We start from the raw sequence: 23,047 nt of genomic DNA on the forward strand, positions 1-23,047 counted from the left end.
AGGTGCCAGGCCGGCAGCTGCGGGCTCCGGCCGGAGGAGCGGGGACATCTCCCGCCTCTCCCCGCCCGGGGACCCCCGGCTCCAGCCTGCCCAAGGTCCCCGCAGTGAAAGGGAAGAGCGTGGAGGTGACCGGCCTTCTCCACTGCTGCCTGCCACCACCCTGGGTGTCACAGGGGTCCCCGGGCAGCGCCGGACCCGAGTCTGGAAGGGCTCCCTGTGGAGGTTCCCGCTTGTCCTCGCCTTCCCTCGTGTCCTCACCTAGGGACTGGGTGCGCGGGGAGAGGGATTGGTGAGAGCTGGGACAGAAACTCAGCAGCCCCGGGGCACTCGGCAGCGCAGTCCCACTGGGTGCAGGGTGACCCCGGTCCCTGTCCCCAACCCTTAGCGGTGTCTCCTGCCTTAGGCCTCACCCCTGGAGCCCAGGGACAGTGTCAGAGACTGTCAGGCCCAAACCCTGAGCAGGGCAGGGATCCTCGACTGGAGACTGCTCTCCCAGAGCCTCACACCCTCCCTGGGAGGCTTTGCCCACCCTGAAGAGGCATGAAGGTGTCCCAGGGCTTGGGGACAGCCACATCCTCACAGCCCCTTCCCCATGGGCCAGGGGACGCCCAGCTCCTGCCACAGCCATGAGCGTCCCTCGGAAGGGCTCCCCTTGTCCCAGCACTCCCCTACCAGAGCCAGTAGCAATAAACCCACTTCCTACGAGCGTGAAAACCAAAAGAAAGCCAGCATTTAATAAAAGAAAAAAGAGCAGCAGCAGCTGAAGGCCCCTGAGCTGGGTTGCAGCCATTGCCTGGGACTGGCCACTCTTTGGGAAGCGGGAACCATCCGAGGGAAGCCCCTGTCGCTGCTCCGGGTGTTCTGGCATTGTTTTAGCCCCGGACCTGCCGGCCTTTTAACTTGTTTTAATTCCTAACGCTTCCCACCACCACCTTTTTTTTTTTTTTTTTTTTTAAGTCTCTCTCCCAAATCTCAGCCGAGTTAATGAAGTTATGTGATCCTATAAATGTTAATTGTCTAAACTTCTTCTCTCCCCCCCCCCTTTTTTTTTTTTTTTTTTTTTTTTTTATCTCTCTCCTCCTTGCTGCTTTCTGCTCCACTTGTAATAAAGAAAATATCTTGGCTGGTCTTAGCCAGTTGCTTGGCAACCTCAATAGAAAAAAAGAGAACAGAATGTAACCAATCCCGAGACAACCGAAAGATTTTGGTGACATGTGACCTCTCGGAAAAGGGCAGCCTTAAACTGTCCCTTCTGTCCTTTGCTCTGACCATTAGGGTCTCTCGCCCTCCCCCCCCCCCCGCCGGTTCCTTACACCAATAAATATGGATTAGTGAAATACTTTTTCCCACACTGATGAAAAGCCGGGATTGATCTTTCCACCTCCTTTATCTACCAACCTGACAAGTTTCTAAACAAAATTAAGAGGGAAGAGGCGAAAGGAGCCATCCCAGGTTGGGCGGCCGGGGCCGGATCCTGCCCCGCCGTGGGGATGGGGGGTCCCCGACGGGGCGCTGGCGCCGGCGGTGCGGGGCTGCTCCGCTCAGCCGCCGGCCGGTGCCGCTCTCCGCCTGCTGGGGAGCCCCTTGCGAATTAAGAAATAAAATCTAGCTCTTCTAAACCAAAAGGAAAAAAGAAAAAAAAAATATAAAGCCCCGGCCGAGCCCTGCGCTGCCTGGATGCGTGTCCGTGTGTCCTGGGCAGAGCCGTCCCGCTCCTCACCGCGGAGCCCCAGCGCTCGCGGGCGGTCGGGGAAGTTGTCTGCAAATTTCATCCTGTGTAAAAAAAAAAAAAAAAAAAAAAAAACCACCAAAAAAACCCCACACCAACAAAAAAAAAACCCAACAATCCACAAACCCACACCATGATGTCATTGGCTTCCTGGTGCATCCCGCCGGCGCCCCTCCACCTGCGGCCGGGCGCTGCTCGGCCGTGAGCCTCGGCACGACGGTGAGCCCGGGCACAGCCCCGAGCCTCGGCACGGTGGGACGGGGATCAGACCCCCGCCCTCTCCCCGCAGCCCCCCGGCTTTCCCAGGCTGCCGGTGCGGTGAATGCCTCTTTCACCAGCAGTTCCCCACTTCCCCAAAAAGCATCACCTTGCCAGCTCCCTTCCTCCCACCAGCTGCCAGGAAAAAAAATTAGGGCAAGGACAGGGAGCTAGAGCAAAACCAATGAACTTGTTTCCAGGTTTTCCTTCGGATCAGCCGTCCAGCACCGGGAGAAAAACATTTGTCCTGTAAAAAAACTCCTCTCTCCGTGCAGGCTCCGATCCTGTCGTCACTGGGACACTGGCTGGAGACAGGGGCTCAGCTCGGCAGCAGAGGACACTGTAAGTTGTCTGCTTAAGCAGTTTCCTGGCTTTTTTTTTTTTTTTTTTTTTTTTTTTTTGTGGGGCGATTATGCCACGGTTTAGGGGCTGAGACCCACGGCGACCGAGGAGGAGGGTCGGACAGGGGGCAGTTGCAAACAGGGGGGTTTTTGGGGGGCGCGTGCTGCGAGGCGCGGGCAGGGTGGGCACCGGCGCGGTGCCCGCGCCGGCGGTGCCGGTGGTGCTGGGTGCCGGCAGCCCCGGGGTGCACAAAGCCCCTTTGAGCTCCTCACAGAGGAGCTGCTGATCCCTCGCCGGCCCTCGGAACCGGGCACGGCCGCTGCAGAGGAGAATGGGGCCCTGGGCAGCCGGGAGGGCGGACGGGGAGGGGAGCTCCGGGCTCTGCGTCTCAGCGTCCCGCGGGTCGGGGACAGCCGCCCGAGGGGGCCTGGCCCCAGTGACAGCCCCGAACCGCGGGGTGCCCGAAGCACGGGCTGGTCCCTGGGGAGCTCTGGAGAGCAGGGGTGCCCCGGCCACCCCACGTGGGGATGGGGACTCGCTTCCTCCCACCGTGGGTCGCGGTGACATCCACGAAGCCACCGGCCTGTGGTCTCCAGGGTGGCCGCGGGGAAGGCTGCGGTTCGGGCTGGGGTGAAGAGGCAGGTGGGACCAAATGGGACCCAGTGGCACCTGCTGGCACCGATGGGACCCGGTGGGACGCGGTGGGCCCTGGCAGCCCTGCCGCCGAGGGCGGCTGGCCAGGCACAATACCGCGGCCCCTCTCCTGAGCCGCCGCCGAAGCCCCTTTCCCAGCGTCGAGCGCCTTTGTCTCGCCTTTGTGATGGAAAGAGCCCCCCCTCCTAAATCACTGCCCTGACACCCCCATTGTCTCCTTCCCGGGGAGGTTTGAAACTTCCCCCCCCCCTCGAGGTCAGGAATGTGGCCGGTTTCTATTGGGACGGAGGAGCAGGGCTGGGTGGGGGGCTGCGGGGTCACGCCGGCTCGGCGGGTCAACCCGCAAACAAAACCTTTTGAAATACCTACTCTCCATCACTGCCAACATTGTCCCCTGCCAGCGGGGGCCTGGCACGGCCCCTCGACGCCTCCAGCCCGGCCGCTGCCCACCCCAGCGGTCAGCAGCTGGGGGGGGACAGAAGGGTATTGTGCCGGAGGGGACAGCTTTGTTTTCGGTCACAGCTGCCCCGGGCTGGGACGGGACCGACCGTCAGCCCCACTGCGGGGAGAGGAGGGAGGGGACGGGAGTGCACCGGTCAGCACATGGCAGGGGGGACCTGGTCCATCGGGTCCCTCTGTCGCCGTCCCTGTGAGAGGTGGCATTGGGGGGAGACAGAGAGAAGATCCCTGTTGTTCCTGGAGTGAAGCCTCAGCGTGTGCAGCCTCTCCGTGCCCACTGACAGCCTAGCGTTGGTTTCCTGCCTCAGTTTCCCCTTGCTGTGGGAGGTGCCTGGGGTCCCCTTTGACACCCAGAGCCAGGGCGCTGCTGTGTGGCCCAGACTGGGGAGAAAAGGGACTAATCTGAGGCTGAACCAGCTGTGTCACCCCAGAGGGGCAGGATTCGGCCACCGCAGGGCTTGAATGTGGCTCCAAGGGTGGCAGTGCCTTGCAGGTGGAGTGGAGCACGGCCCTGCTTCCTGCTCCCAGCAGAACATGAAGAAAAACCCCCAGGAAGCTTTCACGCTCCCAGAATTTCACAGCCCACCAGGAAGACTCCAGTGGGTCTCCCAAGGGGTTGAGGTTTGGGGACACTGGCGGCGTGTCGCTGCCCCATTCACAGTGGCACAAATCTCCTTTCCCCACAGCCAGGATGAGAATTCTGCTCCCATCAGCCTCCAGCTCCTCTGGCACAACATCTCTTGGGTGGGCCACAATCCCCCCGGGTGGCCAAAATCCCTCCCAGGATGGCCCAAATCCCTCCAAGATGCCGTAAATTCCCCTGCATTTTTCTGTGTGGGAAGATCTGTAGTTTTTGCTCGCTGCATCAGCAGCCTGCAAAGGAAAGCTGAGCAGTGCCCAGGGATGTGATGGGTTTAGCAGAGACCTGGAAGGAAAACCCAGCTGAGAGGGGAGCGTTGGCCTCCTGAGCTGCCCAACAGCTGGGAGGTGGTGAAAACATCTGGAACAGCTGGAATGGCGCAGGATGAGGGGCCTGCATAGGAGAGGGTATGGTGGATTCACAGGCACTCCCTTGGTTCCAGAATTCCCCCTGCACAGGCACTTGCTGGGAGGCTGAGGAGCAGGGGGAGGGCTCTGTGCCTCAGTTTCCCCAGCAGGAAACAGGGCTGATGTTTTGGGGCTGGGTGAGTCAGGGGAGGTCTGGAGAAGGCATGTCTGGAGGGGAGAACATCGCTTGGGCAGTGTCACAGCCTGGGAATGGGGACCCTTGGGAGTACCATGGACTTTGGGCAGCTAGCTGGGGCCCCAGGATGTTTTTTCTTGTGAAAAGAAAGATTAATAAAAATGTTTTGTTGACTGAGGGACTTGTACCAGGCTCAGCCATGTACACACACACAGAATCTCTGCATTTATAGATACGTACATATATACACACACACACATCTTTATATATTTGCCTTTTGCAACCAAGGTTGAGCCTTTTAAACCAGAAAAATACGACGTTTGAGGAAACCGGAGCTTTTCAAGGGCTTTGCTGAAAATCCTTGAAAATTTCAAGGAAGGGGTGGGGAGGGATGGGAGGTAACCAAAATCCTCATCCCTGGGTCCAAAAGCAACTTTTTCCTGTGAAGAAAAGAAAACATACTCCTGCAACCGTTGTGCAATGCTGCTGCTGCCTGGAGCCTCGGGGATGGGAAGGTGATTTCCAGGCAGGATGCTTGCAGGCCTGATACTGGCTCTGTATTTTAGGTATCACCATGAGTGCATGGAGCCGTGAAGATGTCCTGAGCCCCATGGGGACACCCTGGGCCCCGTGGGGACCTGTCCCCTGCCTTCCAGTCCCTCTCCTGGAGCTCTCACAGCCCTGTGGTAGCAGCGTGGTGCAGGTGGAGATGCTGAGCCACAGCACGGAGCTGGGTGGGTTGTCACTCTGAGGACCACAGAGCAGGTGCCCTGACAGGTATCTCCATGCCCCCCTTCTCCCTGAGCTCACCAAGCTTTCCATTGCATGCCCAAAACTGATTGTAAGGTGCCACTTGGCTCTCAGTGGGCTCTGAGGGTCCGTTGTGAGCACAGCAGCTGCCAGGATGTGGGGGGAAGGTGGACTGCAAAGGCAGGGATAATTCTGACCCGAGCTGAGCTTGGGAGGACAGGCACAGGATGCTCTGTCCCTCTGCCAGTCCCAGCCTGTCTGCGTGCAGCACATTTCACTGGCCCGTGCCTCAGTTTCCCTATGTCACGGTGGTGGCCCCCTTTCCTCTGCCTGCTTTGGGGGCGATGGGGCTGTGGGAAGAGCAGTCTCTCCCTCTCCTCCTCTGCTCTGGAGCCAGGGAGTGCTGGTGAGGGCTGTAGCAGGGCAGTGGGGCCATGGTGTGCTTGGGGTGTGTGGGGTGCCAGGGGAAGGGCAGGTCCGGCTGTGACCCTGAGAGACAATGCAGGCATGGAGGGGTGTGGGGACATCAGGGTGAAGAAGGGAAGGGATGCAGGGATGGAGACATGAAGAGATGAAGAAGAAAAGGGATGCAGGCATGAAGAAGAGCAGGGACGGAAGAATGGAGGGGTGAAGAGCTGGAAGGGTGTGGGGATCAGGGATATAGAGATGATGGGATGCAGGGATGAAGAAAGGCAGGGAGAGAGGGTCGTGGGGATGAGATGGAGACGGGAGAGACCCCGGGCTCCCCACCGAGAGCCGGTACGGGCGGAGCGGCGGCGCCGGGAGGTGGCAGCAGCGACCGAGCGCGGGGCCGCGGTGCGGGGGCGGTGCCGGGGGGTGTCCCCGAGGGACGGGGGGGCCGTGGGCTCCTCGGGCATCCCCGCTACTCTGCGGCCCTTGCTCCGCCCTCATCCCCGCCTGGGCTCCGGCGGAGGGCACAGGAGCTGCCCCTCGTTCAGCCTTCCCGGGGGGATGCGCACGGGTGGAGTCCCGACACGGACGCGGGTGGGTCCGGCGGTGCTGAGCTCTCGGGCTCCTGCCCCTTCCCGCAGCTCCTCCGCGGCTGGGAATTCCCGGCTGCGCTGGCGCCGCGCCCTTCCCGAAATACTTGTCCGAGCCGGGGCTGTAAACAGCATTTTTCCCTCTTTGCAGTCACTGCCGGGTGCTGTGAGTCCCCCCCCCTCTCTGTCGCTTCTTTCAGGTGTTCCTGGATCGTTCACTTCCCGACTCCTCTGCTGCACCCCGATGGAGCTCCCCAGGGGCTGCAGCTGCCTGAGGCACCCCTCACCCTGATGCGGGTGGGCGCAGGGTGCGGCATCCGCATCCCTCACCGGGGCCACCACGGCGAGGGGTGCCCGGCACTGCTGGTGGGGAGCACGGAGTTCCTGCTCCGCAGGACGTGACCAGGCCCGCGCTTGCCCTGGGAGCTGACGGCTTTATTTATGGATCGGGTGGAAAAGAAGAAGGCTTGGTCAAAACGTCCCACAGGCCCTGGGCCTGCCCCTGCCCGCGGCTCGGACACGTCACAGACACGCCTGTGGGCCTGCGGATGGTCAGCCATGGGGGACAGCCCGGGTGGGACACGGCTCGGAGCGGTGGGCTGCCTTGGTGAGGACGACAGCCGTGAGCCCACGCAGCCACCACTCGCCAAACAAGCCCCTCTCAGCCGCAATCCTCTCTGGCCATGATCCCCTCGTCCATGAGCCCCCCTGGCGATGACGCCCCCGGCACCCAGCGCCCTTGGCCATATTCCCCCAAACGTGAACCCCGCCATCCCACTGCCCACCCACCCACGCCGTGCAGGCACCGTGGGGACCCCGCCGTGCGCTGGCGGGGAGCACACGGGGATGCCCTGGAGCATCCTCGGGCAGGGCGTCCCGGGGTGTCCCGCGGTCTGTCGCCCTCCAGCCGTGGGTTAGGCGGGGCTCTGCACCGATATCGCCTCTATTTAAGGAAACGCGACCCAAACTGGCCCCCGGGGCTTGCTGCGGCGGCGGGGCCGGGCCGGGGGCGGGGGCGGGGGGTGCGCTGAGCGCGGCGGGTGCCAGCCCGCCCCTTCCCCGCCCGCCGCCTCCGCCATGGGCGCCGCGGGGCCGCTCTGCGCCCTCCTCCTGCTGCTGGGCACCGGCACCGGCACCGGCACCGGGCCGGCCCCGCCGCGCCTGGTACTCGCCCTCCTGGCCCGGAACGCACAGCATTCGCTGCCGCACTTCTTGGGAGCCCTGGAGCGCTTGGACTATCCCGCGAGCAGCATCGCCCTGTGGTGAGGGAGTGGGACCCCCGGGGGGACCCGGGGCGCCGGGGGGAGCGGGCATCCCGCGGTGCCGAGAGCAGCACGGATCCTTGGGGAGGAGAGGGCTGTGGCGGAATGGGCGTCTCGTGGGGAGCCGGGATGCTGGAGGCACAGGGACCGCGGGGATAACGGGGAGCCCCGGGGGAATGGGGCTAGTGGGGGGGAAGGAGGGTCCTGGGGAGTGTGAGGGGAATGCAGAGCCGAGGAGAGCAGGGATCCGGAGGGCAATGCGGGGGGAGCTGGGGAGAGTGGGGGAGCTGGGAGCTCGGGGTGATCTTGGAGTAACGGGGCCTGGGTGGACAGAACAGATTCGAAGGAATGGGGACCTGCGGGGGAATGAGGATCCATAGGGGGTAGAGAGCTCCGGGAGGAACGGGATCCCCGCTGGTAGCAGCGGCCCCAGCCCCAAAATGTTAGCGGTGGCTCTGGCCCGTGTGTGGGACCCAGCAGGGAACCCGGAGGGGCTCAGGATGTCCCGCGGGGAAGGGGCAGGACCCCCATCTTTCCCCTGAGGAATCTGTGGGGCTGATGAAGGAGGAGACCCCCGGGCACAAGGGGATTCTGCATCATCAGGGACAAACGCTGCCTTCCCCCTCCCTGCAGGGCTCACCCTCAGCCCCCCTTTCCCAAAGACACCCCCAAGCCCCTTTACCGTGCTGGGGGCTGGCTGGAAGAGGAGTCTCCCGTCTCCTCGTTGTGCCGCTGCCGTCTCTCGCCCGAACTTGTTGGAAACTTTTCTGCAGCTGCTTTTGTGGGGGAGCTGAGGCGGGGGCTGGTGAGGGGACCCTGGCAGGGCTGGGGCAGGGCTCAACAGCCTGCAGGGGAAGGGTGTGGGGGATCTTCACCTTTATCCGCTGCACCCCCGGGAATCCCTGCAGGGTGTTTAAAGAGCAGGCTGTGGAGCTGAGGGAACACAGATCCTGCCTTGTCCCCGGAATGTGTCAAATCCCCATAACATCAGTGCCTGGGGGATGTCCTGAGGCTCTTTGACAGGTCGAGGGTGCCAAGGAGTGCAGGAGTTTGGGGTTTGGTCCAGTGCAAGGTGAGCTCAGCTCTGTTTGTGCTGGGCTCCCTGTGAACATTGTTGTGAGGGTGGGTGGGAGAGCTGGGAATGGTGATTGGTGCCCGGCAAAGAGAATGTTCAGGAAGGGATTTTTTGCTGCCTTTCCTCTCACTGCTTGAGTCCTTTCCTCTCACTGCTGCAATAATGGGATGCATTGTGGGGTGCAGGGGGGCAGGAGGACAAAGTGGCTGTGCTGCAATGTCACGGTGGGCAGTCACAAGGCTGAGGTGAGGAGGACATGTCCAGGGCTGCCACTGGGCTGCAGGGATGAGGGGTGAGAGCCATGGAATAGCCTGGCTGGCAGTGTCACCGGGGAAGAAATTACCAGCTGGCGCTCTCCCTCCTGCCTGCGTCGCCTTGGCTCCTTCAAATTACATGTTATCTTCCCAAGCAAGTCTGTCACTGGCTCAGTCTTTTGGGCCCGTGAGCATTTCTGTGCAGGGTGAGGTCCTGGTTGTCCCTCGAGGAGGACCCCCAGAGGCTGATGTCCCCCCATCCCAGGTGCGCAACAGACCACAACTCGGACAACACGACGGCGATGCTGCGGGAGTGGCTGGGGGCGGTGGGGAAGGACTATCACTCGGTGGCCTGGAAGGTGCAAGAGGAGCCCAGGTGAGGCTGGGTGAGTGCTGGGTGGGGGCAGGTGTGGGCTGTGAGGGGCTCCTGGAGCAGCATCAACTCTCCCTGGCCGGGGACCAGGAGGAGCAAAGCAGAGTGGGGCTGACTCAGCCTGCCGGCACGAACAGCCTGCACAGAGTTAGTGCGCTCCCAGCGAGTGAGGTTAACCCCTGCCTCACCCTGCCCAGCTCCTACCCTGATGAGCTTGGTCCCAAGCACTGGAGTGACGAACGCTATGAAAACGTGATGAAGTTGAAGCAGGAAGCTCTCACCTATGCCCGGGAGCAGCAGGCAGACTACATCCTGGTAAGGGGCTTGGGGCACTGGTGGGGTGGGGGCTGAGGTGGGCTTCTCCATGTCTCCAGAACCTGTGCTGTCTCCACAGTTTGTGGACACTGACTGCGTCCTGACCAACAACCAGACCCTCAAGTTTCTTATGGCACAGAACAAGTCAGTGGTGGCCCCCATGCTGGACTCGCAGACCTTCTACTCCAACTTCTGGTGTGGCATCACACCCCAGGTATGTCCCCAGAAAGACCTGGAGAATGAGACAGCCCAGGGTGGAGGAGCCCTGTGCCATTGTGCTGATGTGCCTCAGGGATACTATCGCCGGACAGCTGACTACTTCCCCACCAAGAACCGGCAGCGGGTGGGCTGCTTCCGCGTCCCCATGGTCTATGCCACCTTCCTGATCGACCTGCGGAAGGAGGAGACCTCGCAATTGGCTTTCTACCCACCCCACCCCAACTACACCTGGGCCTTTGATGACATCATCGTCTTTGCCTACTCCTGCCAGGAGGCTGGTGAGGGTGATGGGGGTTTGGGGGGCTGCAGGGGCTTGACGGAGCTGTGCTGCTCACCTGACTCACCTGGCAGGTGCGGAGGTCCATGTGTGCAACCAGCACCGCTTTGGTTACATCAATGTTCCTCTGAAGGCCCACCAGACACTGGAGGATGATCGTGCCAACTTTGTGCATCTCACGCTGGAGGCCATGGGTGAGTGCCCATGGGTGGAGAGGTCCTGGAGGCCTTCAGATCCTGACAGTGCTGTCAGCCCCAGCTCTCAGCCAGGGGAATCTGGGCTCCACTGAAGAGTGTCTCCTCTCTCCACAGTGGATGGTCCCCCCATGCAGCGCTCCAGGCACATTTCTCTTCTGCCCAGGCCACTCACAAAAATGGGCTTCGATGAAGTAAGTGCCCAATGGAGCCACTCTTGTCCCCCTGTCCATCCCTCTGGTTGCATCCATCCATGGCAAAGCCTGAGCCCCTGTCCCCATCCTGCAGTAGCTGGTCAGGCTGTGTGTCCCCCATGACAACATGCCCTATGGTTGGGACTCTCCTCTTCCTCTCCAGGTCTTCCTAATCAACCTGGTGCGGAGGCCAGACCGGCGGCAGCGAATGCTGGCATCCCTGCAGGAGCTGGAAATCATTCCACGGGTGGTGGATGCTGTGGATGGAAGGTGACCACTCAGGCAGTCCCCTGGTGTCACCCTGGGGAGGGCACAGGGAGTGTCTGGGGGGACGCCTCGCTGATGCAGCCCCTCGCCTTGCAGCACGCTCAACAGCAGTGACATCAAGGTGCTGGGTGTGGACCTGCTACCTGGGTACTACGATCCCTTCTCTGGCCGCACGCTCACCAAGGGCGAGGTTGGCTGCTTCCTCAGCCACTACAATATCTGGAAGGAGGTATGGGGCCACAGTGGCCATGGGGTCCCTAAGGGCCACCAGCAGTGGGAAGGCACCCTGTAAGCATCACAGATATCTGGAGGGCCTGGGGAGAAGGGGTGTCCTGCAGGGCTCAGTGGCCCCAGTGTGGCCCAGAGTGGTGCTGGGATGCAACCACGGTTGCACCTCTGTCCTCTCCCCCAGATCGTGTCCCGGAGGTTGGAGCGCTCAGTAGTCTTCGAGGATGATGTGCGCTTCGAGGCTGCCTTCCCAGCACGGCTGCAGCGGCTGATGGAGGAGCTGGAGCAGGCACAGCAGGACTGGGACCTCATGTAGGTGCTGGGGCTAGGGGGATGTGGGGTGGGGGTCCCCAAGGCTGGCCCTCATGGTTCCCTGGCCACTCCACAGCTACTTGGGGAGGAAACAGGTGAACGACGAGGATGAGGCACCTGTGAAAGGCGTGCGGAACCTGGTGGTGGCTGGGTACTCGTACTGGACACTGGCCTATGCCATCTCCCACCATGGGGCGCGGAAGCTGCTGGCCGCCAAACCCCTCTCCAAAATGCTGCCCGTGGACGAGTATCTGCCCATCATGTACGACAAGCACCCCAAGTAAGGAGCAGGTTATGCAGGAGGGTGCTGCCCTGGCCGTGCCAGTGTGGGACAATGTGTTTCTTCTCTGCTGTCACCACCTCACCCAGTTCCTCCCCTTGCAGGCGTTACTCATGCTGGAGGAAAACATCTGTAGCATGAGCTCATTCTCAGGCGGCTGCTGCCTGGCCACTGGCCGCTGGAAAATGGCCCTCTGCCAGCATGGGATAGGGGAACAGGAATGGAGCTGGGGCTGGATGTGGGCCCTGCACAGGGTCCTGGCTCCATGGCAGGGGGTGGGGAGCAGCCCCCTGGACCCTGGTGCTGGGGGGCTGTGTGGTCCCCTGCTTGGGGGTCTCAGCCCCAGTTTGGAGCACTTTCATGCCCCTCTCTGGGGTGGGGGTTGGCAGTAAGGCTTTGTCAGGGGAGGCAATTTGGGAGGTGAGTGAGCACCAGTGGGTGGATGTTCTGGGAGAGAAGGAAACCCAGCAAGCAGGATGGAGAAACACAGAGATCAGGCATGTAAAAGGCAGGCTGGAGGTGGACGGATGGACAGATTAGTGCTCTGGATGTGCACCAGGAGCAGCTGGATGGCCCCTGCTTGAAGGCATAACAGCACCAGACAGCCCTGTCTCAGGGCCAGCTGGATGCTGTGCCAGAGACCCGCTCTGCCAAGAGCCTGCCCTAGCTGGTGGGAGTGACAGGTCCTGTCCTCTCTGTAATCCCTCCACAGTCCCTGCCCAGCCTTCCCTGGTTCAATGCCTGGTACCCCACATCCCTCCCTATCCCCTGCCCGGCATGGAGCCTTCCCTGAGTGGTTGGTGTGGTTTTTCCTGTGCTTTTTCTCCTCTGTGCCATGCTCTGTGAGCCAGTTTCTCCTCTTGGGTCTTCTCCACTTTCTCCAGTGAGGATTACAAGCGGCACTTCTCCCCACGGGACTTGCTGGTGTTTTCGGCTCACCCCCTCCTGGTTTATCCCACTCACTATGCTGGGGACAGCAACTGGCTGAGCGACACCGAGACTTCCACCATCTGGGATGATGATGCCAAGAAGACTGACTGGGTTGGCTCGCAGAAGACTCTGAGGGACTCACGGGGCAGTGCTGGCCACCTCCGCACCACGGCCCGTGATGAGCTCTGATGGTGAGCAAGGCTGTGAGACCCGGGCACAGGGGACAGAGCAGCTGGGGAGCATCTCCCTGCAAGGGCCGTGTCCAGATGTGTCCCATGTGCCTAGCTTGTTTTTGTCATGGGGCAGCAGCTCTCCCTATCAGACTCAAAGCATTGGGAAATTGAGACCAGACTGTCTCTTGCAGGTGGGGAAAGGGATGGGGACACAGATGTCCCATGTGGGTCTGCACTGGGCTAGAGGAGACATGGGGACAGGGCCCTCCATCTCCCTGAATCCACACTGCTCCCCAGTCCCTCAGCTGAGGAAGGGAGAACACTCCTTTGCCTGCTGCGAATATCTCCTCAGTGTGGAAATAGCTGGGACATCTCCCAGGGGAACGTTTCACCCCAGCACTGCTTGCTCCCCTCAGAAGTGGGTCTCCTTGGGGCTGTGCATCTGTGGGGTGGCCATGCAGGCAGGCAGTGACCCACACTGGCTCAGCTCCAGGGCAGCACAGACACAGTTAATGCTGGATCAGACTTTTCCTGCCTGAGGTTGCTTGTCCTGGCAGCAGAACTGCCCTGGGAGCTGCCAGACTGGGGGAGGCTGGAAAACAGCCCTCCCACTGCCTTGGCTGCAGGCGTGAACATGTCGGGGCTGCTCCTGCCGTGACCACTAATGTCTGTGTCCATGCCTCCTAGGGATGAGGGATTGTGATCCAGCTCGGAGCACCGTGGGCAAGGACTCTATACTGCCCACTCCCACTCAAGAGATGCAGCTGCCGTGGACACAGCCCCACAGGGTTCTTTGAATCTGCATACGACGAATCCACCCAAGGCAGGATTTGCCCCAGGAAAGCCTCTCCCTGCCAAGTGGAGAGATCAGAGGAGCACTGTGCTCCGTCTCTGCTGAGGACACATCTCCAGGACAGTCCCAAGCGATGCCAACTCTGCCATCTCCCACCAGCCTGGACTTTGGGGAGAGGACTCTGGGCTGGCACCCGTGGTGGCCTCCTGCCACTGACTGGGCTTGTCCCTTGTGCCATGGCTGGGTGGAAGCCCAGGGAGGATTAAAGCAGACTGAGTTGACGTGCTGGCATTGCCCCAAGTTCCCAGGGCATTACCCCACTGGGGTCACCTCGGTGCTGCAGGGGTGAGGGTCTGGCAGCTGGGAACTTTAGGAATAAAATCCCTAAGGGGGAAAGAGAGGGAAGGAGAGAGGTGGAGTGGCGAGGAAAATTGAAGCCCACGCTTGGGGTCTGGGTTAGAAAGATGGGCGGCATGTTCACAGAGCTTAGCTCTCCCCTGGGAATGGAGGAGATGGAGCAGCAGATGGAGGCCTTGGTAGCAGACACCCACAGTGAAATGTGTAAGACTACCAAATTCAGGAAAGCATCATTTGGGGCAGGTTGAGCAGCTACAGCAGGGACCTCCTGAAGGAAAACAACCAGCTCCAGATCACAGGGGACCTGAAGATCCTAATGGATCTACTGGAGAACAGGGAGAAGATGGCCAAGTGCCTGTCCTGCAAGTGCGGGGTCCCAGCCAGCATGGGTGAGGAAGGCATGACAGGTTGGGGACACTTTTGTTTCCCACTTTTCTCCAGTCCCAGGCAGCCTCAGTGTGCCAGGAGCTCAGGAGCTGGGGATGGAGCAGAAGGTCTGGTGCCAGCTGGAGCAGAGGATGGAAGAGGCAGCAACACTGGTATACATCAGCAAGTGTCCCAGTGCTTGTTCCAGTGCCTGCTGGGATGCAGGAGAGGAGCTGCCTTTGCTGGGTGTCTCAGTGTTTGTGGGATACAGAGCTGGGCAGGATATGCTGGCACAGCCCAGGACTCTGGGACACAGCAGTGGTGAGGACACACTGCTTCAGTCTGCCCTCTCTACCATGAGACCTGCAACAGGTCTGTGGGAAGCCAGAACTCCTGCAGCTGTTGGAAACTCCAGTTTTGGCTAAAACCACTGAACTCAAAAACACTGTGAGGTCAGCCCTGAAACTTGCTGCAGCTCAGTGAGAGCAGCACGCTATGAGATTCCAGGCTTTGTGCTTGCCAGTTTCTCAACAAAGCTGAAATGCCTTTGGATTCTACAAAAGTAGCCCTTATTGCTCCCCATTTCTCACTAGGAGCCTCCCTCCAGACTGTGCTGGTCGAACAGGGATGGGAACACGGATTTGAGCTGCAGTGCCAAGCACAACCCAAGCTCGGCAGGCGGCGCATGGAAGAGGCAGGAGCAGGGCAGAGTCAGGGTGAGGGTTTATTTCATTTCTGTGCCAAACTGAGGTATGGAGCCTCTGCAGGGATGCAAGTGGGACACGAGCTCCCTGGATTGGCGTGGGGATGGAAGGAGGCTGCCCCAGCGCCCAGCCAGACTGCCCAGCTGGGCCAGCTCTGCTCTGCACCACGGTCACTCCGCAGAGCTCGCAGCACCCTGTCCATCAGCCACAAGGCTCCGTGAGTTTGTGTCAGCCCCTGTCCCCTGGCTCTGTAGGCGCTCGGCTCTGGATGTGCTCCAGCAGGCAGGTCACTGCCTGCGCCAGGATCTGCTCCAGCTTCTCCCGTTCCCCAGCACTGAATGGAGACAGGACATAGCTGGACACTGTGACATTCCCCTCCGGCCGCCCGATGCCGATCCTGAGCCGGGTCATCTCCTGGGGAGGAAGGAAGAGAGCTGGGGGAGCTTCTCCTCAAGTGTTGAGGCAGAACTAGGCAGGGTGACAGTGCTGAGTGAGGCTGGGCAGCAAGGGAGCAGCTCCTCATGTTTTCCAGGTGGTTTTGAGTGCTTGCTCCAAGAAACATAATGTTGGAAGAGGCTTTTGCTGGGCTGTGCTGAGATCCCAGGCTCCTGCCAGGCCTGGCAGAGCCACTCAAGCTAATTGTTTCCATGTCCTCCACGGCGGCCAAACAGACAACAGCGCTCCGGGAAGAGGGAAAGGAGAAAAGAGGGGAAAGGGAACAGGGGCTTGTCTGAGGGGAATCAGAAAAATGGGAGAGGGGGAACAAGCCATGCATTGAGGGGGGGCACAGGATTGATCCCCTTCCACCCAGTCCCACTCACGCTGGAGTGCAAAGCACCGATGCAGGATTGGACCCCGTTGTGTCCCCTTGGGAGAAAAAGAGAAAACCCACCATTAGTCTGTAAGAGACACCCGCCTGTATAGCCCTGGGGTCTCCTGCTGCAGGAATGTGGGAACGTGGTTCCAGCCAAGGGCTGCAGTCCCCATGTCCTAGTTCTGCAGGAACATCCAGCCCCGGGGGCTCAGAGCAGTTGGCTGGGGGTTTGAGGGAAGCAGGGCTAGGACAGCACATTCTGTGTGTGTCAGCTCTTTGCTGCACCTGGTGCACGTGTGACTGAGCACTGGGGCCCAGCACCGTACCTGCCCCATGCTGCAGTGGAAGCTTTCCTAGGTTAAATGTCTGCAGCCTGCCCCAGACACTGGGCAGGCACAGTGGAGGCAGAGTGCTATAAAAAGCCCAAGGGCTTTAAAATGGGCTAAATCCAGCCCATAGCTGCTTCCAGGAGGCTCCCTGCCCTCCCTGCCAGGGCAGGAACTGGGAGGCTGCCCAAACAGCCAGCTGTTGCCTCTGCAACGGATCAAGCCCAGGAGAAGAGCTGAAACTTTGCAAGGCTGGTGGGATGGGGCCAAGAACAGCCCATAAGCCTGTATAGGCATATTAAAGCCTCCGACCAGCTCACACAGAGAGCTGGGGCTACCCCATACCTTGCGCTGCCTCCCAGCTTGATTGCCACCTTGCCCAGGGCCTTGTCCAGGTCGTCGTGAACCAGGTAAATGTCTTCAGGGCCAAGGCTGTATAGCTCAGCTTTGGAAACAGAAATACAACCCAAGATATGAGGGAGAGACAGGCTCACCAGGCCCTGACTCTGCAGAGTGGGGCTGTAGTGAGCCATGGAGGGCAGGCAGACAGCAGGGCTGTCACAGGGCGCAGGTGGCATTAGAGGCTTTGGGGCTGACCCAACTGCTCACCAGCACTGGCGACGCTGAGCCCATTGAGGTTCATGAACCTCCGTGGCTTGAGCAGCACCAGCTCCAGGCCGTGGGCTGTGGCCAGGGCCACATCAGCGCAGCACCGCTTGTCCACTCGCCAGCTCTCAGCCACTGCCAGCTGCCGGGCCAGCCGGTCCAGCACCTCCATGCCCACGCTGTGCCGTGTGCCCCACAGCCCATAGTTGCCCAAGCCGGCCACCTGCGTGACAGGTGTCAACAGGGCTCTGACAGGTCACCACGAGGCCCCTGGCCCCTGCACAGGCCTGATCCCCCTCCAGCACGTCTCAAACCTGCTCCCTCCATGCTCTCCACATCTGGCTGGGTCCTCACACACTTAATCCCCATAGGATTCCCCTCAGTCCCTCTTCTCTCGGTGCCTCCCTCACAGCCCTGATCGCGCCGCTGCTCTCCCATGACCTGATCCCCTTCGGCGCTGCCCTCACAGCCTCGCTCCCTCTGCTCGCCTCACAGTCCTGATCCACCCTGTTCTCCTCACAGCCCCGTTCCCCCGATTCCCCCGTTCCCCGCACAGTCCAGTTCCCTGCGCTCCCCTCGCTGCCCCGTTCCTCTCATAGCCACGTTGCCCTCACAGCCCCCACTGACCCCGGCTCCCCTCACAGTCCAGCTCCCTGAGCTCCCCTCACAGCCCCCCACTGCCCCCGGCTCCCCTCACAGTCCAGCTCCCTGCGCTCTCCTCACAGCCTCGGTCCCCTCAGACTCGCTGCCCCCGCTCCCCACCCGCCCTCACCATGGCGCGCGGCCCCGCCCGCCCCACGAGCGCTCGCGCGCGCCCCGCCACCTCCGCCGCCAGCATCGCCCTCCTCGCTCGCGTGACGTCACGCCCGCGCGACGCCCGACGTCCCGCCCACGTCGTCTCTCCCCCGCCGCCATCTTGGTTAGGGGCAGCGCCGCCATCTTTCTAGCGGGCGGCGGGGGTGTGTCGTGGGCGGTGTCGTGGGCGGTGTCGCGGTGTCGCGGGCGGTGTCACCGCTGTGATTATGCTCCGCGGGCCCGCTGGTCCTAGAGGTGGTCGCGGTTGGGACAGCGAGGCCCGTTAACGGGGCGTTACTGGGGCGCCCCTCGAGCGGGGAGAAGCTCTGCAGAGGGTCACTGAGGGAGGTGCAAGAGCAGTAAATGCCCAGGACTGGGCCCTGTGTTTTGTGTGTGCCTGTTCTGTCTCCACTCACGTGCTGGCCCTTGGGATAGGGCTGGATGAATGAACACATCACTCACCTTCCCCAAACCATCCTTCAGCCCTGGGTGGGTCCTCACCCTGCCAGCAGGGCAGAGCTTTCTTCCAGGGCACTGTGACAGCTCCCCAGCCCAGCAGCACGTCACTGTGAAATTGCTCATCTTCGAAGTCCTTCTGCATTAGCTGCAGTAAGGAATCCACATAAAAGCCTCAAACCTTTAATTCTTAAAAGATTTATTTTAAAATTAGAAATGCGTCATATTTTTGGAAGAGGCAGAATTTTTCCCCCTGTCTTTGGACCTGCTCTCAGGCAGCCTTTGGGTGGTGCCTAAAATCCCCAAAGCTCAGGGCCTGGAGGTGGAACAGTCCCAAGCACTGGCAGCTCATTTCCATACAGGGAACAAGCAGAGCTTTGGAAGCTTTGCAAAGTGTCCTTACACTCATCCCTTGAGCAGGTTGTTCCTAGCGAGTCAATGACTCGGGTTCCTCTGACCCCTGATTCTGTAACAGCACAGAGGATAATAAATTCTGGGCAAAAGCCAGGCTGTGCATCCCATGCTTGGCAGCCTGGAGCACTAATCTTCTCTAACTTGTCCCCAGCTCCCCCACTGTGACACTCCCCAGAAGCTGAACGGGTGCTGGCACAGCCAAAGCCTGCAAGGTCTGACCAGCAGATGTACAAGAAGCCTGCAAGGTCTGACCAGCAGATGTACAAGAAGCTCCACAGCTCATAGCACCAACTCTGCTGTAGAAACCATCACTGAATAAAAGGCATTTTCAAAACCGTTAGCAGCACTGTGGGCTCCCCTGGAGGTAGGATGAAATTCTTCATGGTGGGTAAAACAAGCAAGGAGTCTTCTGTTGTTGTTTTCCTGGTTTGCTATAGGGAAATCCTTTGGCCCTTAGGGAAAAGATGGATGAAGGGGTGGTAGGGGAGCCTGGCTCATGGCAGATCAGGTGTTGTCCTCTCTCCCACATTACAACTTGGTGTTGAAGCTGGTCCCCACCAGCACCTATTCATAGTGAAACTGGAATGTAGGTGGTTATAAAACTTCCTTGAAAAGAAAACTTTGTTGCCATATTGAGGTGTTCACAGGAGTCAGCACCAGTACTCACGCTGCGCCAAGGACCTGAGGCACAGCTATGCTTAAAAAGGTTTTTTAAAAAATGCTGTTAAGGAAGAAATATTCTTCTATGGGCTCAGAATCTTAATGTATTGGGTATCAACAGCTGCCAGAAGTGGGGAGAGCTGTGGGTGGGTTGAGAGCTGTTGAGAGGTGAGAACTCCCCTGACACTGCAGACATTCTCAGCATCTTCCCCATGTCACCACAGATGTCTCAGGTGGTGGATTCCTTACCTGGCCAAGAGTCAATCAGTAAAGTGCTTTAAATCACATAATTTGCACCTGGTCTTGCAGCTGCATCCTGCAGCGGACTCCTTAGGGCTGGAGAGAGTTGAGCTTGTGCTGTGGAGAGTGATCCACCATTCCCATTGCTCATCCCACCAGCCCTGAGTGCTTTCTAGCTCCATATGGATCTGAGAGATGTCCTTGCCAGTGACTAGAAGAAAAAACTGATGCGAGAGGCCACTGTTTTGCAGCCTGTTGATGAGAATAATTTCTCTTCTTCTGGGAAGTAGGGGATGCTGTCAGCCACTTCCTGGACGACATCCGGGCGTACCTCGAGGCCTTGCTGCACAAGCTCACTGATGACACACTGCTTTACGTGGTGGTGCTTCAGTGGAAGGAAAGGCACAACAAAATCAATGAGATGTTCATTAATGATCCCAGATTTCCAGAAGCCACCTGCACAAGGAAAGGAAGAGAAGGTTTTACCTTCAGAGAGTCTCTGCAGTCCCTGCAATTCAAAGAGCTGCTTTGTGTGAAATCAAAATACTCTGCTGAAGAGAGATCTTGCTGGTTTTGTACAAGGAGAGGGTTGAACCATCAGTTGTCACCTCCCCCTAAACAGACTTGTTATCAAGGAATGGAGGGATTTAACTTGTCTAGTCAGAATTTAAGCTCTGCTCCCTGTGCTAAGGGAAAAGCAAGGAGATGCAGGCAGGCAGCAGGGATCGATATAGCTCAGTGCTGTTCTGGCAAGTGTGCTGTGCTGTCTGCCAGCCCCCAGCTGCAAATACACCTTCTTTCCAAAGAACTTTGCTAAATATGGCAACAGGTCTGCTGGCTCAGAAGCTGGTTCCCTTCACCAGGAAACCTCAAGGGGGATCACAATTCCAATCCCTCAAAACCCCCTTGTCCCTTTCTGTCTGCCTGGGAGGTGGCAGGTGGTGTGGGTGGCTTCCTAGAACAGGCCTGGCTGCCTGTGCTGGGCTGTGGGGCTACAGGAGGAGCTCAGCTCCATGGACTCACTCTGAGGGTTTTCAAACACGGCCTTGGAGATGGCTGGCTCCAGGTCCTGCAAGCTGATCTCCTCCCGGTCCTTGCGGGCACGCCACAGAGCCAAAGTCACGTCGTTGATCTGCTCCCCTCCTGCATTGCTGCACAAGAATGAGAGGCTTATCCAGTGTGTACCCAGGAAAATGGTGTCTCAGGTGGCACCTGACACCCACCAGCCTGCAGAGAGCAAGGCAGCATCTCCCAGCTGCCTGGCCCAAAATAACTCCTGTAGAGGCAGCCAAGTAACATGCAGAGGAGGCTTTTTCACACTCTCCAGATCTGTCTGTTCACAGTGAGATAGCATCTCTTGGCAGTTGTAGAGGCTCAAGGCTTGGAGAAGGAAAGGCAAAACAAGTGTGTGCTCCGAAGTAGGTGTGACCTCTGCCCAAAGGAGCAGCAGTGAGCTGGAAAGCCCCATGGAGAGGCCTCTCTCACCTGATGAAGATGAAGATGGCTTTGCGGTAGTTGGTCCCGTACACAACCCATGAGGGTCCCAGGAACGGGATGATCACATCAATCAGGCCTGGGTGCATCTTGTCCATCTCATCAAAGAGAAACGCTGACCGTCCACAGTTTGTCAAGTTCCCTTGGATCCAGCGCTTCAGGCTTTCCTAGGAAAAACACCCACCAAGCTGTAAGGCAGTGAGATGGCAAGGAAGGCTCAAGCACACCAGAGTAAAGGCTAGGGTGGGAGCTCAAGCAGAGCCAAAGGTGTTGCAAGCAGTGTGTCCCTGCACAGCACCACACACTTGGAGCTCAAAGACCCAGTACTGGAGAGGCCCCTTTATTCTGGGTTTCACACAGTGGTTGTTCACCAGCTTTTTTTAGCCCATTGTAGGTATTTTATTACAGATTTAAAGGAGGAGGCAGCACACTAAAGCTGGAGAGTCAGACTCCTACAGCTCCCCACATTCTTCTCGTTCCCTGTTGTATCTACACAGTTCCCAGCTTCTTGCCAGCTCCTGTTCTGATGCAGAAACATGCGCCTGCACTGACCCAGAACGGCTCTTTATCATGGTTGAAGGTACTTCCCAGCCCACACAAAACCACTCACATGGCCTGGGGGCATGTGTAACTCCTAACTGAAGCACTTCAGCCAGGAAGGGATTTACTTTTCCAAAAGCATTTCCTCTAGGACACAGGACAACAAATAACTTTTCTAAACACCCAGAAACTAAAGGTCCAGGTGTGCTGAATCCCCGCTCTGCTGAGAATCTGGCACTTTGATTTCTCCATTTTCTCAGCTCCAAGAGACAGAATGGCTCCATGGAGAGCCTGGAGCTGCTGTTAGGGAGCTGTGTGCTCTGTGAGGAGAGGATTACAAGCCTAGCGATATGCAGGTTTTTACAGCCATCAGGCTGTTTGGAAAGCAATGGGAAAATTTTAGTGCCTTTCATCTAAGCCAAGCACTTTTGTTTGTGCGTTCAAAGAGCTGTGTAAATATTTAAGAATGAGAACACGATCAGGGCAAGGACTGCTGTGGAGAGGACCAAAGCAATAACTGAGTACATCACAGTTACTAGTGGATCCTTCAGCCAGTGCATGGAGCCACTCACTCAGCTGTGTTTGTCGGATATGGTAAAACAAAGAGCTTTTATTCCTACTGCACTTCGGGAAACGGCTTGAATGCGTATGTCTTGAAGATCAAGACAGACATAGCCAAAACCCCCCATTCAAGTGGCAGGGCTGAGCAGTGTCCCTTACCTTGTACTGCTCTATCAGCTCGGCGTGGGGGAAATGCACTATGGGGGAGAATTGGTGAACATAGGGGCTCTGGAGCCCCCTCTGGAAGAGGTAGCGGATGAGCATGGAGCTCACGTAGGTTTTGCCTGTTCCTGTCGAGCCGTGGAAGGACATCACAAGGGGTTTCACTGGATTCGGGTTCTCCAGGAACTCCCTCAAGCCCTTCATCACCTGCTGCCTCACCAGAGGCTGCCCCACCAGATTCGTGGCCAAGTCAAACTCGAGACCTGAAACGGAGTGAAACGAGGACTTGGAGAACGCGGCTTGTCACGGCTCGTCCCATCCCTGGGGGCCGCCCCGCTGGGCCCTGGCATCCCCGGCTGCCGCACGGCCGAGAGACCCCGCTGCAAGGGACGCCTCCGGGAAGGCTCTCCTGGAGATGCGCTGGCTCCCGGGATCCCCTCGCCTGCTGCCTCCCGGCCCCGGCGGCTGCGCGCCCCGCGCCCCCGGGCGTCCCCATGCTCCCAGACCCGCTTCCCGGCCGGCCGCTCCCGCTGACCGCGCAGGTCGGGCCCGAAGCCGCACTCGCAGTCCGCCAAGAAGCCGCAGCGCAGCGCCCACAGGTCCCAGGCGGCGGCGGGGCGGGCGGCGGCCGCCAGCAGCACCAGCAGGACCCGGACCGGGACCGGGGCTGGGGCCGCTCCGGGGGCCATGGCTGCCGCGACTCCCGCACCGCCCGCACTACAACTCCCAGCGTGCCCCGCGCGCAGGCAGGCCCAGAAGGGGCGTGGTCTGAAAGGTGGGGCTATGGAGAAAGGCGGGGGCATGCAACAAGGGGGCGGGGCCATGACCATATCGCCCCGCCCCCAGCTGGGCAGTGTCCCTGTGCCCCCTGTCCCCTGTCCTGGCCTTGGGGACCCGGGACCATCTCGCAGAGAAGGACTTCTGAAATTTAACAAAGGCAAATGCAGGGTCCTGCACCTGGGGACGAACAACCCCGATCACTGGTACCGGTTGTGGGATGACACGGAAAGCAGCTCTGCAGAAGGGGTCT

At 59.5% G+C, this 23,047-nt stretch overlaps 3 protein-coding genes and 1 long non-coding RNA gene across 7 annotated transcripts; 2 read left to right on the forward strand and 2 right to left on the reverse strand.

The window, feature by feature from the left end:
* The first annotated feature begins 2,008 nt into the window (after positions 1 to 2,008).
* Positions 2,009 to 7,335, forward strand: LOC120761808 (uncharacterized). The gene is made up of 3 exons (XR_005703743.1): positions 2,009 to 2,329; positions 5,192 to 5,402; positions 6,577 to 7,335. It is a non-coding gene; the product is annotated as an uncharacterized LOC120761808 (long non-coding RNA).
* Positions 7,336 to 7,481: 146 nt separating this feature from the next.
* Positions 7,482 to 13,803, forward strand: CERCAM (cerebral endothelial cell adhesion molecule). 3 transcript variants are annotated; one of them, XM_040083471.2, is made up of 13 exons: positions 7,482 to 7,638; positions 9,233 to 9,343; positions 9,538 to 9,655; positions 9,735 to 9,869; positions 9,948 to 10,152; positions 10,226 to 10,345; positions 10,463 to 10,539; positions 10,703 to 10,809; positions 10,903 to 11,035; positions 11,219 to 11,346; positions 11,423 to 11,626; positions 12,511 to 12,747; positions 13,417 to 13,803. In XM_040083471.2, the coding sequence occupies exons 2-12, from the start codon at positions 9,270 to 9,272 to the stop codon at positions 12,743 to 12,745; spliced, it is 1,536 nt and encodes a 511-aa protein (XP_039939405.1). In that variant the 5' UTR covers positions 7,482 to 7,638; positions 9,233 to 9,269; the 3' UTR covers positions 12,746 to 12,747; positions 13,417 to 13,803. The 3 variants fall into 3 exon arrangements, with proteins under 3 accessions (XP_039939405.1, XP_039939407.1, XP_039939406.1); XM_040083473.2 differs by having other exon boundaries at positions 7,606 to 7,638; positions 9,244 to 9,343; XM_040083472.1 differs by lacking the exon at positions 7,482 to 7,638 and having other exon boundaries at positions 8,486 to 9,343.
* Positions 13,804 to 14,970: 1,167 nt separating this feature from the next.
* On the reverse strand, positions 14,971 to 17,532 carry PTRH1 (peptidyl-tRNA hydrolase 1 homolog). Its single transcript, XM_058423132.1, has 5 exons — positions 17,468 to 17,532; positions 16,699 to 16,918; positions 16,435 to 16,534; positions 15,771 to 15,816; positions 14,971 to 15,363 (listed from the first exon to the last, which is right to left on the reverse strand). The coding sequence occupies exons 1-5, from the start codon at positions 17,468 to 17,470 to the stop codon at positions 15,178 to 15,180; spliced, it is 555 nt and encodes a 184-aa protein (XP_058279115.1). The 5' UTR covers positions 17,471 to 17,532; the 3' UTR covers positions 14,971 to 15,177.
* A 632-nt stretch (positions 17,533 to 18,164) lies between these two features.
* TOR2A (torsin family 2 member A) lies at positions 18,165 to 22,653 on the reverse strand. Of its 2 annotated transcripts, none has more exons than XM_040083277.2 (5): positions 22,579 to 22,653; positions 22,015 to 22,280; positions 20,746 to 20,921; positions 20,284 to 20,411; positions 18,165 to 19,716 (listed from the first exon to the last, which is right to left on the reverse strand). In XM_040083277.2, the coding sequence occupies exons 2-5, from the start codon at positions 22,219 to 22,221 to the stop codon at positions 19,472 to 19,474; spliced, it is 756 nt and encodes a 251-aa protein (XP_039939211.1). In that variant the 5' UTR covers positions 22,222 to 22,280; positions 22,579 to 22,653; the 3' UTR covers positions 18,165 to 19,471. The 2 variants fall into 2 exon arrangements, with proteins under 2 accessions (XP_039939211.1, XP_039939210.1); XM_040083276.2 differs by having other exon boundaries at positions 22,524 to 22,590.
* Between the last annotated feature and the right edge of the window lie 394 nt (positions 22,654 to 23,047).

Source organism: Hirundo rustica, chromosome 20 (genome assembly GCF_015227805.2).
Source record: "Hirundo rustica isolate bHirRus1 chromosome 20, bHirRus1.pri.v3, whole genome shotgun sequence".
Lineage (NCBI taxonomy): Eukaryota > Metazoa > Chordata > Aves > Passeriformes > Hirundinidae > Hirundo > Hirundo rustica.